Source organism: Kogia breviceps, chromosome 2 (genome assembly GCF_026419965.1).
Source record: "Kogia breviceps isolate mKogBre1 chromosome 2, mKogBre1 haplotype 1, whole genome shotgun sequence".
Lineage (NCBI taxonomy): Eukaryota > Metazoa > Chordata > Mammalia > Artiodactyla > Physeteridae > Kogia > Kogia breviceps.
The window spans coordinates 195,293,868-195,310,313 of NC_081311.1; the positions used below are offsets into that span (position 1 = coordinate 195,293,868).

Here is a 16,446-nt window from a genome sequence, read left to right on the forward strand (position 1 = left end):
AGGGGTCCCCAGCGAGTCCCAGAGTGTTCCTGCATTAGGCCCTGACATGCTCTGTCCTGGCGGTGAATGCTTTCCCCTGGCCATGATGTCCCCATGCCAGATGCTCCTCTGTGGCCCCTGCGGGGGTCTCACTTATTTTGCCTCTGGAAAGCATTGCCCAGTGCAGTGGGGGCCAGAGCGTGCTGACCCGCAGGCAGGACAGGAGCCACCGTGTCTCTAGGAGCAGCCCTTTGGAAGGGCAAGGAGAAAATTGTGCAGCCCCTTAGTACATCAGAATGTGGCTGTATTTGGAGATAGGGTCTTTAAAGAGGATTTGCCCTTCTCAGGTGGCACCAAACACTTCTCCACCTGCATATGTCCCATAGGGCAGCAAAAACTCAGCTGATCTCACCTCCAACTTCACTCCCACTCCTCCAGCTGTCTTAGCTGGGAAGGAGGGGCTTATACCAAATTGCCCCTGCCTCTCCTCCAGCTACCCTCCTAAGTCCACTTCTCTGTCTTCCCAGCCCCTCCCAGTAATCCAGGGTAGCCACCTGCCCCGATTGCTTCAAAGCCTGGATCACAGTCCTCAGCTTTGTGATTTAGCCCCGCCCAGGGTTAAGATGGCTCAAGGGCTTCCCGTTGCCTTAAGGACTCAGCCTAAAAGACCAACCCCTTTATCGGGTTTACAAAGGCCCAGTCTGACCTGCCTGCCCCCACGCTCATCTCTTCAAGTATTTTCCTTCCTTTAGGCTACAGTTTCCCTTTTTTACAGAGATGTGTTCTTTCTTGCCTACAGGTCTTTGCACAATCTCATCTCTTGGCCTGGAACAGGGGTCCCCGGTTAGGGATAACTCCTGCTCACATTTTCCGTCTCACTTTATCTTTTTCTCCAGGAAGCCTTCTCGGATGGAACTGTGTATCCCTGTTCCGGCATCCCAGAGGCCTGTCCAAGTACTTTCTTTCCTGCATTCATGCATGCATTCACCCACTTCTCGAACTGTTTGTCGTGCAACTAACTACTAAATGCCAGACGCTGCTTTAGATGCTGGAGACACGATGCAGGGCAAGAAAGACAGTCCCGGGACGCCTGGAGGTCACTTACATTCCTGAAAGGGAACATTAAAGATGAAAAAGAGTGAACACAGAAATTAAAAAAACCACACAAAGTGTGTCCCAGGAAGAAAAGAAACAGATGCTAAAACCTGTGGTTCTGACACCACCGGTGGGGGCGAAGAGACGCCCGGCAGGGGCGCCACCTCCGGCTGCGCGCGCGCGCGGCCGGCAGGGGGCGCGGAGGGGCGGAGCTGGAGACCAAGGTCCCGGCCCCGCCCCTCCAGGCCCCGCCCCCCCGCCCGCCTAGGCCCCGGCCCCGGCCCCGGCCCCGGCCCCGGCCCCGCCCCCGCCCGCTGTGCGCGCGCTGGCCCGGCAGCATGGCGGCGGCGGCGGGTGCCCCTCCGCCGGGTCCGCCGCAGCCGCCTCCGCCGCCGCCGCCTGAGGAGTCGTCAGACAGCGAGCCCGAGGCGGAGCCCGGCTCCCCGCAGAAGCTCATCCGCAAGGTGTCCACGTCGGGCCAGATCCGCCAGAAGGTGAGCCCGCGGCAGCGGCCCGGGCGCGCGCCCCTCACGCCGCGGCAGCCCCGTGAGGCCCGCAGTTCGGCCCGAGCAGCCGCCCAGGCCCGGCCCGGCCCGGCCTAGGGTCCCGCCGGGCGCCGCTGCCCGGACGGAGCGCGCTCCGCGGGGTAACGGACCAGGCGCCCGGGGCTGAGCGCGCCCCCCGGCGGGGCGGCGGCGGGGACCCCGGGCCGGGGAGCAGGTGGGCGCCGCGCGGGGCCGGGCGGGCGGGGCGCTTGGCGGGGCGGGCCGCGAAGAAGCCCCGCGCCGCGAGGACCGGGAGGGACAGGCCTGCAGGCTGGGGGGCGAGCGCACCAGAAATGGGGACTCCTGGCTGCGTCCGGCCGGCGAGCGCTCCCCGACCCGGGTTCTGCACATTTCTGAGGACGGATCGGGCTCTTTCCCGCTGGGTGCTCTGCACTCACCTGTGGCCCCTGAGAAGTCCGATTGGACCCAGCTGTGGGGCTCTTCCCTTCCCTCCCCTCGCGTGGATTTTCGTGCGAGAAAGGGCAGGGATGCGCGTCCCGTGACCGTCTCTCTCTCTCTCCTCGGGAAAGCGGGGAGAGGGGGCCGTCCCTGGCTGCGCACCCGCTTGGCATCTCACTCTCGGTGGAGAACTCCAGACGCGAAGTATTAGCTGCAGAAAGACGCATTTCCTTTCTGCAGGAGTAAAGTTGCACCCTTTGTTTTCCCATTGCGGTTTCTGTTGCAAACTGCTTTTGGGTTTTGCTGCAGGTGAGCCCTCTGTGTTAGCACACGGCTTCCTCAGGCAGGTGGTTGGACAGGTGGCTGAGGGCAGACTGGGTCTGTGGGCAGCCTGGGCAGATCCAGCTGGCACAGACTATCTCATCCCGCTGCAGTGCGCTTTTGCTCCAGGGCCAGTGAGTTCAGCTGGTACTTTTACCGTGGGAGCCATTTCTTAATCTTATGTCAGCCTCTGATACTTGGGGTGGGGTAATCTTTTGTCCTAATGTTACAGTTTTATTGTGAAGTGCTCCAGTTATTCAGCACATAGGTATTGAACACCTCCTTTGTTCCAGGTATAACAGTAATAGTAATAATTTTAACGCTAGCAATTCTCCAGTGCTTACTATGTGCCAGGCACTTTTCTTGGGTTAACTTTACAGAACTTTACATGGGTTAACTCATTAGCATTGGTGATAACCCGCCGTGTTGGGTGTTGTCTGTCATTCCCTTCTTATGGAATTGGAGGTTGAGAGGGTAAGTGGCTTGCCCAGGGTGTCACTGGTAGTAACTTGGATCTGGATCTGAGCTATGGTCAGTATCCCAAGATGGAAGGCAGTTTCTCCATTTCGGGGTTCCCAGCCTGTAGGAGATGGACATCTGTCCATGTGACAGTATGATGTAGTTAAGTGCTGTGGAAGCTTAGAGGACTGAGAATCCAGCTACCCTGGGAGGCAGGATCTTGTGGGAAAGAGTTTGTCAGGCTAAGTAAGGAAAGAAGGACTTTCTACCTAGTTGAATGTTGTATCTACAGGTTTAGGCACACCTGGGAATGGTCAGAAGGTGAGTGGGTCAGATTTGACAGGAATGAGGAAGAGGCTGGAAAGGTAGTTCAGGCTGGATTTTGAAAGGATAGCCCTGGAGTTGGGTTTGTGGCCTTGGGCAAGAGGGAGCCACTAAGGATTATTCAGAGCCTAAGAGTGATGGGTCAGAGGTGCTTTTAGAAAGATCTCCAAGTAGCCCTAAATGGTACTAATAGGAGTTGTTCTCACCTGTTGATTGGTCCTCAAGCATGGTGTGTGCCCAGTATGGGGTGGATCATGTGATTTACAACTGTTATTAAGATTTGATCTCTCAGAGATTCCAGTGTTTGTCCAGAATTCTGTTCTTAAGGAGGCTTTTTTTTCCCCTCTTAAAACAATAGCTGTTATACCAGCTGTTCTGGCTGAGGAGGAGTGATGGGTAGAGTGTTAAAAATACACCACGAGGACTTGAGTTTCTGAATACAGTCACATCTGCTGTACAAATAGCTTAAGGTTGAGTTTTCTTTTGGGTTGTTAGAGATTGATGGAATGTGAGGTTTACTGTGTGTGTGGTAGCTCCCAACCTCCCTTTCCCACTCCCCCTTTTAAAGCAGATAAGCCGGGCTTCCCTGGTGGCGCAGTGGTTGAGAATCCGCCTGCCGATGCAGGGGACACGGGTTCGTGCCCTGGTCTGGGAAGATTCCCACATGCCGCGGAGCAACTAAGCCCGTGAGCCATGGCCGCTAGGCCTGCGCGTTTGGAGCCTGTGCTCCGCAACGGGAGAGGCCACAACAGTGAGAGGCCCGCATACCGAAGGAAAAAAAAAAAAATAAAGCAGATAAGCCATTCAGAAAATTCCTCTGGTATATGTGGTGCACAGGGGAAATATCCAGAATGGTATGGGGTATCATTCTGAGTCCAAAAAGGAATGACCCACTTTAAGTATTTAAAACAGAGGGAGTTCAATGGGGAGTGGTCGCACAGGTGCTGAAGAATTGAGAATGCAAACAGAGGGCAGTGAGGTAGCCCTGCGGTGAGGCAGCAAACAGGAAGCCACTGCCACCCCGAAGCTGGAGGACAAGCCAGGAGGCAGCATAGCAGGAGCAACTACGACTCGCCAGAGGCTGGAACGCGGGGACTAGGCTTGGAAGGACACAGCTGCTCCTGAAGACTCACCCCATGCCCCCTCCTGCTTGGGAAACCCAGCCTGCAGGGATCAGCCCATCTGCAATCTGGAGTAGAGCAGAAGAGTGAGGGATGGAACTGAGGACAGGCTGGCCCAGGACCAGAGCTGTATGTATGTCAAGTTTTTGAAACATTAGGCCAGTGCAAGCTAGAGCTGTCTTAATGGAAAAAGAAAAGGAAGTATCTTATGACAGTGCTCTCGAATTTTCATGTGCAGACACGTCCCCTCGGGAGCTTGTTAAAATGCAGATTCTGGTTGAGTGGGTCTGGAGTGGGGCTAGAGGTTCTGCATTTATCACCTGCCAGGAGATGCTACTGCTGCTGGTCATGGACCAGACTTTGAGAAACAAGACCATAAGGACATGTGTAAAGAGAAGGCTTACCAAGAGCCAAAAAAATCTTTATTCGTGCGGTTCTTTTAAAACTTTTCCCCAAGTCTTTGGTGGGGAAAATCTTTGAAAATTTGATGTGTATAGATTTGAGATGGTCGTTTATTAGTTTAGCATTTCATGTACGTCTAATATTTTCATATGTTCCAACTGTCCCCAGCAAACACACTACTTCATTTCATTTCCTTACCATAGTACACAGTAGTGATTTTATAGGACCACATAGCTAGTGTGGAAAAAAGAAAATGGAACTAATACACTGGTAAGTTAGCTTATGAACACATTATAAGGTATTTTGAAATCTGAGTAGAGAACAGTGTGATTCTGTGAAGCCTTGTCAGTTAAGATGGAGCTTAATTTATTTAAAAGTTTTTTAAAAGTTAACATTTTTTTTGACTTTGTGCATTAAAGAGCTTATATTCTTAATTTCAAATTTAAACAAAGTATTTTTTCCATTGTGAAATGAAGACTAGTAGAAATTAAGTAAAATGTTTAAGTTGTAAAATACTTAAAAAACAGCTTTACTAAGGTAAAATTCACATACCATATAGCTCACTCATTTAAAGTGTACAGTTCAGTGGTTTTTAGTATATTCACGGTTGTGTAATCATCACCACAGTCAGTTTTAGAACATTGTCATCACCCCAAAAGGAAACCCATGGGACTTCCCTGGTGGCGCAGTGGTTAAGAATCCGCCTGCCAATACAGGGGACACAGGTTCGATCCCTGGTCCGGGAAGATCCCACATGCTGCAGAGCAACTAAGCCCGTGTGCCACAACTACTGAGCCTGCGCTCTAGAGCCTCGAGCCACAACTACTGAGCCCGCATGCCACAACTACTGAAGCCCACGCGCCTAGAGCCCGTGCTCCAAAACAAGCCACTGCAATGAGAAGCCTGCGCACCACAACTAGAGAAAGCCCATGTGCAGCAACGAAGACCCAACACAACCCAAAAAAAAAGAAACCCATAACCATTAGCATTTACTCCCCGTTTTCTCCCAACTCTCTCAACCCTAGGCAACTGCTAGTCTGCTTTCTATTTTGTGGATTTACTGATTCTGGACATCTCATATAAGTATAATATGCAGTATGTACCCTTTGTGTCTGGTTTCTTTCACTTAGTAAAATGTGTTCAAAATTCATCCATGTTGTGTAGCCTGTGCCAGTACTTCTTTTCGTTTTACTGCTGAGTAATATACCATTGTATGGATGTATTACGTCTTATTTACATTCATCTGCTGATGGGCATTTGGGTTATTTTCACTTTTTGGCTATTCTGGATAATGCTGCTATGAACATTCATGTACATATTTCTGTGTGTACATATGTTTCATTTCTGGTGGATATATACCTAGGAGTAGATTTGCTGGGTCACATGGTAACTCTATGCTTAGTCTTTGAGAAACTGCCAGACTGTTTTCCAAAGTGACTGCACTATTTTACATTTCCACCAGTAAGGTATGAGGGTTGCAGTTTCTCCATGTCCTCAGTTGTTTTATCTTTTTGATTATAGCTATCCTAATGGGTGTGAAGTGGTATAAAAGTTTTTGTTTTTTGTTTTTTTAAATATTTATTTATTTGTTTTTTGGCTTTGTCGGGTCTTAGTTGCAGCACGTAGGATCTTTCGTTGTGGCGTGTGGGCCTCTCTCTAGTTGTGGCTCGCGGGCTTAGTTGCCCCGAGGCATGTGGGATCTTAGTTCGCTAACCAGGGATCGAAGTGGCATCCCTTGCATTGCAAGATGGATTCTTAACCACTGGACCACCGGAGAAGTCCCTAAAAGGTTTTTTTAAAGCTAGTATGTAGCAGTATTTTTTTTTTTTTTTTTTTTTTGCGGTACGCGGGCCTCTCACTGCTGTGGCCTCTCCCGTTGCGGAGTACAGGCTCCGGACGCGCAGGCTCAGCGGCCATGGCTCACGGGCCCAGCCGCTCCGCGGCATGTGAGATCTCCGCGGACCGGGGCACGAACCCGTGTCCCCTGCATCAGCAGGCGGACTCTCAACCACTGCGCCACCAGGGAAGCCCGTAGCAGTATTTAAGAGTCTAAACTTTGGTGTCATGAACAAGTCTCCAAACCTCTCAAGACTTGGTTTCCTTATCTGTAAATAGGGAAAATACTAGTTCTTGGGTAACGAGTGGTGACAGTAAATGTTAGGTGTGTGTTCCTGAGCCTCAGTTTCTATCTCTGCAAAATAGAAATAATAATAATAGTTCTCAGATCTGTAAAATAAAAATGATGATGATAACGCATAGAATCAAGCAGAGTAGTCTTTGTGCAACGCTTATTTAGCGTCGAGCCTGGCATATTATGAGTATTCAATAAATGGTTGCTTTTATGATTATTTCTGTCTTTCTGATTGTTCACTTTTATTTTATTTTTTTCGGTATGCGGGCCTCTCACTGTTGTGGCCTCTCCCGTTGCGGAGCACAGGCTCCGAACGTGCAGGCCCAGCCGCTCCGCGGCACGTGGGATCCTCCCGGACCGGGGCACAAACCCGCGTCCCCTGCATCGGCAGGCGGACTCTCAACCACTGCGCCACCAGGGAAGCCCCTGTTCACTTTTTCTATCTTGACCAGTAGCCATCCCCCCGAACCCCTCTGCCCCCAGCTCAAGCTGATCTGGGTGAGTCTCCATCTCTAGCAGCCAGAATAGCAAATAAAAACAAATCTGGCAGACAATTAACAGTGAGTATCTTTTAAAAAATTTGTTAATTTATTGAATACTAGTGGGAATAGCATGGGCTAGGTGTTATTTTCTTTATTTCACAGATTGAGTTTAACTCAGCAAATAGTGGAGAGTTTAAAATTGTTCTGTGTGCTGGCACTTGGGGGGGCCTTCCTGAGCAACAAAGAACACCCCTAGAGCTAGTAGTCAGAAGAAGGCATTAATAGAATAACCACATAGGTACTGTAGGGTTGTTTTGGTGATGAAAGGACTCTAAATCTAATGTCTGGTGTCTTTGTAAAAGAAAGAGGAGCAAGATTTGGACACAAAGGAACACACAGAGAAAAAAGCCATGTGAAAACAGAGCCAGCGATTTAGATCTGTGCTGTCACAAACCAAGGACCAGGTGGGGCCACTAGAAGAGGTAATAGATAGAATCTCCCCTGGATCCTTTAGAGGGAGCGTGGCCCTGCTGACACCTTGATTTTGGACTCCTAGCTTCCTGGACTGTGGGACAACAAATTTCTGTTGTTTCAGCCTCCCAGTGTGTGGCCTTGGTTATAGGGCAGCCACAGGAAACTAACGGAGGGTGTATACTGACTCTGAAGGGGATGCCGAGGGGCTGAGCTCTGCGAAGCAGTCAGAAATGCCTGTGGGCCCTGAGGTATTGGGATCTGCCGAAGGGCAGCAGTCCTGGGTGAGCGCCCTCCATTTGGTTTAGGATCCCCAAAAGCTACTTCCAAGGCATGAGGAGCATTAGAAATAGGGCTTCCAAAGGCCTGCAGTCCTGCTTCATAGCATGTCAGGGCTCTGAAATTGAGGTAACCCCAGAGTGCTGTTGTTTTTAGGTGCTTAACAGAAGCAACTTCAGTCCTCTGTAGAGGGAGATGACATCATCCAGTCATCCAGTTATCTTCACAAGCCATGTTGTAAATTCACTGTTTTGTGTTCAGTGAAGAGCAGACACGTGGGGAGGCAAGGCCACGTGAATTAAAACCAATGGAAACAGCAGACTGTAAAGACAGATTAACAGGGGCTCTAGACCTCAGGCACAGGTTTTGAAACAACTATGCTTACAATGTTTAAGGAGATAAAAGACCAGACAGAATTCTGGCAGAGAAGTAGAAACTAAAAAAGAACCAAATGAAAATTCTAAAACTGGCAAATGTAGTAATCAAAGTTAAGTTCTCAAAGGAAGGGTAGAATAGACACGGCTGAAGAAAGAATTCAGTGGCCCAGAAGACAGCTCAAAAGAAAATTACCCATAAGGAAGCCTGGAGACATAAAAAAATGGAAATGGAGAAATTAACAGATAAGGCAGTGAAAAGATCTTTTATGAGAAAATTGGGCAGAAACAACATTTGTAAAGATAATGCCTGAGAACTTCCCACAACTATTAAAAGGCACCACCCACAGATTCAGTAGCCTGTGAACACAAAGAAAGCCTCACCCATTACTTCATAATAAAACTGCTGAAAACCACAGATGAAGACTAGACTTGAAAGCAACTGGAGACCATTACCCTCAAAAGAGCAACAGTGAGATTGACAGCTGTGTTCTTAACAGAAGCCATGGAAGCAGAAGTCAATCAAAATTTAAGTGCTGGAAGAAACTGCTAACCCTAATTCTTTACTCAGCCAAAAGATCCTTCAGAAATAAAGCTAAAATAAAGATGTTTTCAAATAAACAAAATTAATTTTTTGTGTGCAGACCCATAATGAAGAAAACATCAAGGGGTTTTGTTTGTGTCTGGCTAAAGGAAAATGATCTTAGGTGAAGGGTTAGTGGGGTTTTTTTTGTTTTTTTTTTTTTTTGCGGTATGCGGGCCTCTCTCTGTTGTGACCTCTCCTGTTGCGGAGCACGGGCTCTGGATGCGCAGGCTCAGCGGCCATGGCTCACGGGCCTAGATGCTCCGCAGCATGTGGTATCTTCCCGGACTGGGGCACAAACCCGCGTCCCCTGCATCGGCAGCAGGCGGACTCTCAACCACTGCACCACCAGGGAAGCCCTCCCTACCTGCTGATTTAAGGATTAATCACAGCCATTAATGTTGCAGGGCATAAAAGCCAGTCATAAAAGAGTACATTCTGTATGATTCCGTTTACATCCAGTGCAGAACAAGTAGGACACTAAGGAGTTTAGACTTGCCTGCTTCTTTGTTTAAGCTACGAGCAAGGAAGACGATTACCAGAGAAGTCGGGGTGGTGGGAAGTGGTGGGTAGTGACTGGATGGGCCTTGAGAGAGGGAGCTTCTGCAGGGCCGGTAGTGTTGTTTCTTCACCTAGGTGGTGGTTAATTGGGTTCTCACCTTGTGATAATTGTACATTTTTGTTTCGTGGACTTTATGTGTGCTATTTTGTAATGAAAAAGATTTTTAAAATTGAAGTATAGTCAATTTACAGCATTATATTAGTCTCCGGTGTACAACATGGTGATTCAATATTTTCATAGATTATATTCCATTTAAAGTCATTATATTCCCTGTGCTGTATTGAAAAAGATTTTTTTAAAAAAGGTAAATAAAAGAATGAGGAGGAGATAGTTGATCAGAGAGGTATGCAAAGGCCCTGTGGCCAGGAGGAGCTTAGGGAAATCAAGAGGCTGAAAGAAAGCTGGTGTGGATAGAGTTAGCAAGAGTTGAGGAGACCTTGATTGTGCCATGAGTCTGGGGAGCCGGGTAGAAGCTCTGTAACAGCGGGTACTATTGCTTTAAGATTTTAGGAGGGAGTGAGACATCTGATCCAGGTTGGAAAGATTGCTCTGGCTGTGTTGTGGCCGCCTGAGTGGGTGCTGGCTGACCCATGTGGTGAGAGATGATGGTAGCCTGGGCCAGGGTTGTGGTAGTGGTGATGGAGAGAATTAGTTGGATTTGACATTGTGAGAACTTGGTGATGGTTTGATGGGGGTGTTGGGGAGGAGGGGGAGGGGAAGGGGAGGAGGAGGGGGAGGAGGAGGAGGAGGCTTGTGGTTCATGTGACTGGCTGGCGAATGGAGCTCTATCCAGTGGGGAACTGTGGTTGCGGGCCAGTGAGGACCAGCTCTGTGGATTCTGCTCTCACGGAGCTCTGCTGCATGGTATCCAGGATCCTTTTCTTCTCAACTATGCCAACTTCACAGATGAGAGACACAGATGCAGTTAGGTGGCTTGTGGGTGTGCCCTGAAGCCACCTGGGTCTCATAGATCCCAGATTACACCTCTTCCTACTGTGTTCTGTCCAGCTCCATAACAGTCATGCAGAAACAGTAGGAATGGTTTCTCAGAGCCTGAGAGGGAGAGTAGCGGATAGTGGAAGGGGGTCTGGGCAGATCTGGGGCCATTGGCTTTTAGGAAGTGAGTAGAGGAGGAGGGCCAGTCTGAGAAGGAAGTAGGAGAGCTGGGCGAGGGCTGGGAAGACAGTCAAGCCTCTGATTGCAGCACCCGGAGGGCCACCGGCACTAGCTTTATTGTTACTTTGGTATTTCTTTCTGGACTATTTTTCTGGATATGTTTAATTTAGTTGAAATGAAACTATATGTAAGTTTTCACTTTAATGTTATGAGCATTTCTCCATGTTATTAAAATCTTTTTTCTTATCCTTTGTAATGGTTGTACCACATATTCTGTGAAGAATACCTTTGCAAGGAAAGCTCTTCAATTTTTTATTGTGAAAAATTTAAAAGGTACCCAATATACTTACTATCAAGATTCAGCAGTTGGTAGCATATTGCCAAATATGCTTTATCTATATGTATTAAATAGAAATAAATGATTTACTAAATCATTTGTAGGCATCATGACAGTCTTTCCCTAAAGAGCTCAATGTGTATCTTCCAAAAATGACATTCCCTATATGGTCCATTTTTACACCTAACCTCCTACAAATAAGTACTCCTAAAAATAAGGACCTTTTCCTATATACCATTATTACACCTAAGATATGAATTGTAATTTTCTAATATCTGTATCCTTTTTAGTTTTCCCCTGTTGAACCAAAAATGCCTTTTATAGCCTCCCTTTTGGGAACCATGTACCAATAAAAATTCATGCATTGGTGGTATCTCTTTAGTCTCTTAACCTAGGACAGCTGCCCTCAGCAACCGTCGCCCTCTCTCCCCTCCCCTCCCCTCCCCTCTCCGACATTGACTTTTTGAAGAGACAAGGGCAGTTGTCTTGTAAAATCTGTTTCTGGATTTGTCTGATTGTTTCCTCATGGTTTCTTTTGCATCGTTCTTTTATACTCTGTATTTGCTATAAACTGGAAGAGAGATTTGAAGACTCAGTTATATTCAGGTTGATGTTTTGGGCAAATCTCGTAGGTGTGGGATGTTCCATGTCCTGTCAAGCAGGCAGTCTCCTCTGCTGTGTCATCATTTGCTTTATGTGGAGATGCTAGATATTTTTACTGGAAATGTGGATTTCCTTCTTTGAGATTAGGAAGTAATCTGTGAGGTGATTCCTAGACACCCTGCAAATAATCCTTTTATCCAACAACTTTTTACCAAATGATTTTCAGCATTTATACGTAATTAACTGGCCCGAATCAGTTTTATTAAGAGAGCTTGAGAGAGTTTGAAAAATGGACCTACCCCCTCCCTCAGCTTTCTGTCGTTTCTTCCACAATTATCTGTTGGTATTTGGTAAATTTTTCCCAGTTCAGCTGGGGAATGACTATATTTCTTCCTACCAAAGGCAGGGTAATTGCTGGATTCTTTCTGTTTAATTACCAATTTTCAAAGTAAGGGTTTGGTAGAATAGTCAGCCCTAGTGGAGGCAAATGGTTTGGTTTTCTCTCTCTCTCTCTCTCTCTGCTGCGGGAGGGGGGGTTATCACTGTGGATTCTTGACTTTTTATTCAGTTTTGTAATCAGTTATAGTCATTCTTTTTCATGCTCAGATCGTCCTCGTTTTCCCAGGAGAGCCCCTTCAAGCTGGCTCTTTGGTCTTCGAGCGCTTGCTTGCTGTGTCACGATCTTTTAATCTTCAGGATGGAGCCCAGAGGTGGGGTTGCAGGGCAGAGGGGATGGCCCATGTGTGATGCTGTCCTTCTTTCTCCTGTGCCTGGGACAGACGGTGCCCAGTGATTTCAGCACATCAGGGTGGCAGCTCTTTGCTTTCCTTTTTGGGGCAGTATTAATAAATGAAGTGGAAAGCTTTTGTCTTCTCTACCTCTGGTTATTGCCTCTCCATTTATTTTGTGTTCCTTTTGGGTGGTTCTTATTATTTGTAGGTTAGATAATCTGTCCCTTCACCACTCTGTCCATGAGCTTTTCTCTCAGTCTTTTCTGCTCTCCACTGTATCCAGCAGCATTCTGTGGGCACCTCAGTTTTGTCCTGTGCACCATCAGTGACATTTTCTGCATTGTGCATTTCCCCTGTAGCCCCTTCCATGTGGATTTTAATTGTGCTGTAGCCTGATTATTTTTGCTTCCTGTCCTAATCATGGCCTGTATCTTAGCTTGTTGTCTCTTTTTGTTTGTTTTTTTGTGGTACGCAGACCTCTCACTGTTGTGGCCTCTCCCGTTGCGGCGCACAGGCTCAGCGGCCATGGCTCACGGGCCCAGCCGCTCCGCGGCACGTGGGATCCTCCCGGACCGGGGCACGAACCCGCATCCCCTGCATCGGCAGGCGGACTCTCAACCACTGCGCCACCGGGGAAGCCCAGCTTGTTGTCTTTTAATTTCATGTTGTTCACATTGGTGCTCCCTGTTCTTTAAAAAAAAAATTAACTTTAATTTTTTAGTAGAGGCAGTGTCCTCCTGTAATCTTTTACAGGAAGCACATATTTTCTAAAAAGGTCTTCTGTTTTCTGTAATAATTCATTTCAGATTTATGTATGTGCTTTATGGTATATCTTCAAACTCCCACTCCACTTTTTTTGTTTTTGTTTTGATTTATTGATCCTTGAATGGTATTTGCTGGTCTGTGGGTTTGAACTGCTGTTAGCTGTGTGCTTGGCTCTGGAAGAAACGTGAGTCCCATGTGAGACTGGGCCCAGGTCCAGTGACTCTCCCTGCCATCTCGGTCTGAGTAGTGTGAGGTTTTGGGTCACCTGCCACCCATTTCTGGCTGGCTCTGCTCTTCTGCATCTGAAGGTGAAGGGTGCCTGGTTTGTGGTGGTTTTCCTGGGCCTGGCTCCTCAGGCTCCAGGATGAGCAGTGCTTTGTCCTTGGGGCAAGATGGAAGAGGGTCACCCTTCCATCACCACTTTCACTTCCAGAACTTCTTTATTCCCCCACATTGAAACCCCTTCCGCATTAAGAAGTCATTCCCCACTCCTTCTTCGTCCTCAGCCCCTGGCAGCCACTACCCTGCTTTCCATCTCTGTGGGTTTGCCTATTCTGGATATTTCACGTAAATGGAATCATAAAATATGTGTGTGGCCTTTTGTGTCTGGCATCTTTCCCTTAGCATAATGTTTCAGGGTTCATCCGTGTTGTAGCGTGTGTCAGTACTTCATTCCTTTTTATGGCTGAGTAACATTCATTGTATGGAATAATACTCCATTTGTTTTATCTGTTTATCTGTTGATGTATATTTGAATTGCTTCCACCCTTTGACTATTGTGAGTAGAGCTGCTAGGAATACTGTTTGAATGTCTGTCTTCAATTCTTTTGGGAGTATACCTAGGGAGTGGAATTGCTGGGTGATTGCTGGATGTTCATGTTACTTAGGAATTTCCAAACTTTTCCACAATGGCTGCAGCATTGTACATTTCCAACAGTAATGTTTGAGGGTTCCAATTTCTTCACACTTGTCAACACTTGTTATTTTCTGCCCTTTCTTCCTTCCCTTCTCTCTCTCTCTCTCTCTCTTTTTTTTTTTTTTTTTGATTATAGCCATCCTGGAGGGTGTGAAGTGGTATCTCATGGTATTGATTTGCATTTCCTTAATGACTAATGGTGTTGAGCATCTTTTCATGTGCTTATTGGCCATTTATATATCTTATTTGGAGAAATGTCTATTCCAGTCCTTTGCCCATTTTAAAATTGGGGTTTTTTTTGTTGCTGAGTTGTAAGAGTTCTTTATATATTTTAGATAATAGACAGTTATCAGATATATGATTTGCAAATATTTTCTCCCATTCTGTGGGTTGTCTTTTCACTCTTTTTATTTTTAAAAAAATTTTATTGAAGTATAGTTGATTTAAAATGTTGTGTTAGTTTCTGGTATAAAGCAAAGTGATTCATATATATATATGTGTATATACACACATACACTTTCAGATTCTTTTCCATTATAGGTTATTACAAGGCATTGAATATAGTTCCCTGTGCTATGCAGTAGGTCCTTGTTGTTTATTTGTCTTTTTTTTTTTTTTTTTTTTCCGGTACGCGGACCTCTTACTGTTGTGGCCCCTCCCGTTGCGGAGCACAGGCTCCGGACGCGCAGGCTCAGCGGCCATGGCTCACGGGCCCAGCCGCTCCGCGGCATGTGGGATCCTCCCGGACCAGGGCACGAACCCACGTCCCCTGCATCGGCAGGCGGATTCTCAACCACTGCGCCACCAGGGAAGCCCTGTTTACCTGTCTTATATATAGCAGTGTATATCTGTTAATCCCAGGCTCCTAATTTATCCCTCCCCCCTTCCCCTTTGGTAACCATAAGTTTGTTGTAAGTCTGTTTCTGTTTTGTAAATAAGTTCATTTGTATCATTTTTTTAGATTCCACATATAAATTATATCATATGATATTTGTCGTTCTCTCTCTGACTTACTTCACTTAGTATGATACCCTCTAGGTCCACCCCTGTTGCTGGCTGCCAGTGACATTATTTCATTCTTTTTTATGACTGAGTAATATTCCAGTGTGTGTGTGTATGTGTGTGTATGTATATTACCACATCTTTTTTTTTCTTTTTTCATTTATTTATTTTGAATCTCTGAAGACTACAAATCATATTGACCACATTGAATTTCAGTGGAATTTGCCCTGACCTTCAAGAGTAGGCCTTTCAAAGTTATAGTTTTAAAGAGAGAAAAAAAATGTAGTGAAAGTATTTTTAAAAAAATTTTATTTTATTTTTTAAACAGCAGGTTCTTATTATCCATTTTATCCATTTATCTGCTGATGGACACTTAGGTTGCTTCCATGTCTTGGCTATTGTAAATAGTGCTGCTGTGAACATTGGGGTGCATGTATCTTTTCGAATTAGAGTTTTCTCTGGTTATTTGCCCAGGAATGGGATTGCTGAATCATATGGTAACTCTATTTTCAGTTTTTTAAGGAACCTCCATACTGTTCTCCATAGTGGCTGCACCAATTTGCATTCCCACCAACAGTGTAGGAGGGTTCCCTTTTCTGCACAGCCTCTCCAGCATTTATTATTTGTAGACTTTTTAATGATGGCCATTCTGATTGGTGTGAGGTGGTACCTCATTATAGCTTTGATTTGCATTTCTTTAATAATTAGCGATGTTTTATTTTATTTTACTTTTAATTTTTTTCCTTGGTCACACCACACAGCTTGTGGGATCTTAGTTCCCCAACCAGGGATTGAACCTGGGCCCTCAGCAGTGAAAGCATGGAGTCCAAACTGCTGGACCACCAGGGAATTCCTAGTAATTAGCGATGTTGAGCATCTTTTCATGTGCCTGTTGGCCATCTGTATGTCTTCTTTGGAGAAATGTCTCCTTAGGTCTTCTGCCCATTTTGGGGTTGTTTTTCTGATATTGAACTGTATGAGCTGTTTGTATATTTTGGAAATTAAGCCCTTTTCGGTCACACTGTTTTCAAATATTTTCTCCCATTCTGTAGGTCATCTTTTTGTTTTCTTTATGGTTTTGTTTGCTGTGCAAAACTTTATAAGTTTGATTGGGTCCCATTCATTTATTGTTGCTTTTATTTCTTTTGCCTTGGGAGACTGACCTAAGAAAACATTGCTATGATTTATGTCAGACAGTGTTTTACCTATGTTCTCTTCTAGGAGTTTTATGGTGTCTTGTCTTATATTTAAGTCTTTAAGCCATTTTGAGTTTATTTTTGTGTATGGTGTGAGGGAGTGTTCTAACTTCGTTGATTTACATGCAGCTGTCCAGCTTTCCCAGCACCACTTGGTGAAGAGACTGTCTTTTCCCCATGGTATATTCTTGCCTCCTTTATTGAAGATTAATTGACTGTGTGTGAGTTTATTTCTGGGCTCTCTGTTCTGTTC

General features: G+C 46.2%; 1 protein-coding gene across 6 annotated transcripts in view; it reads left to right on the forward strand.

Moving 5' to 3' along the window:
* Positions 1 to 1,393: 1,393 nt before the first annotated feature.
* Positions 1,394 to 16,446, forward strand: part of DGKD (diacylglycerol kinase delta) — a 105,611-nt gene continuing 90,558 nt past the window's right edge. For 5 of the 6 annotated variants that reach the window (XM_059054381.2, XM_059054383.2, XM_059054382.2 and 2 more), the window contains exon 1: positions 1,394 to 1,568. In XM_059054381.2, the coding sequence (XP_058910364.1) occupies positions 1,413 to 1,568 (156 nt within the window). In that variant the 5' untranslated portion in view covers positions 1,394 to 1,412. The remainder of the gene's footprint in view (positions 1,569 to 16,446) is intronic. The other variant, XM_067027192.1, reaches the window with a different exon arrangement.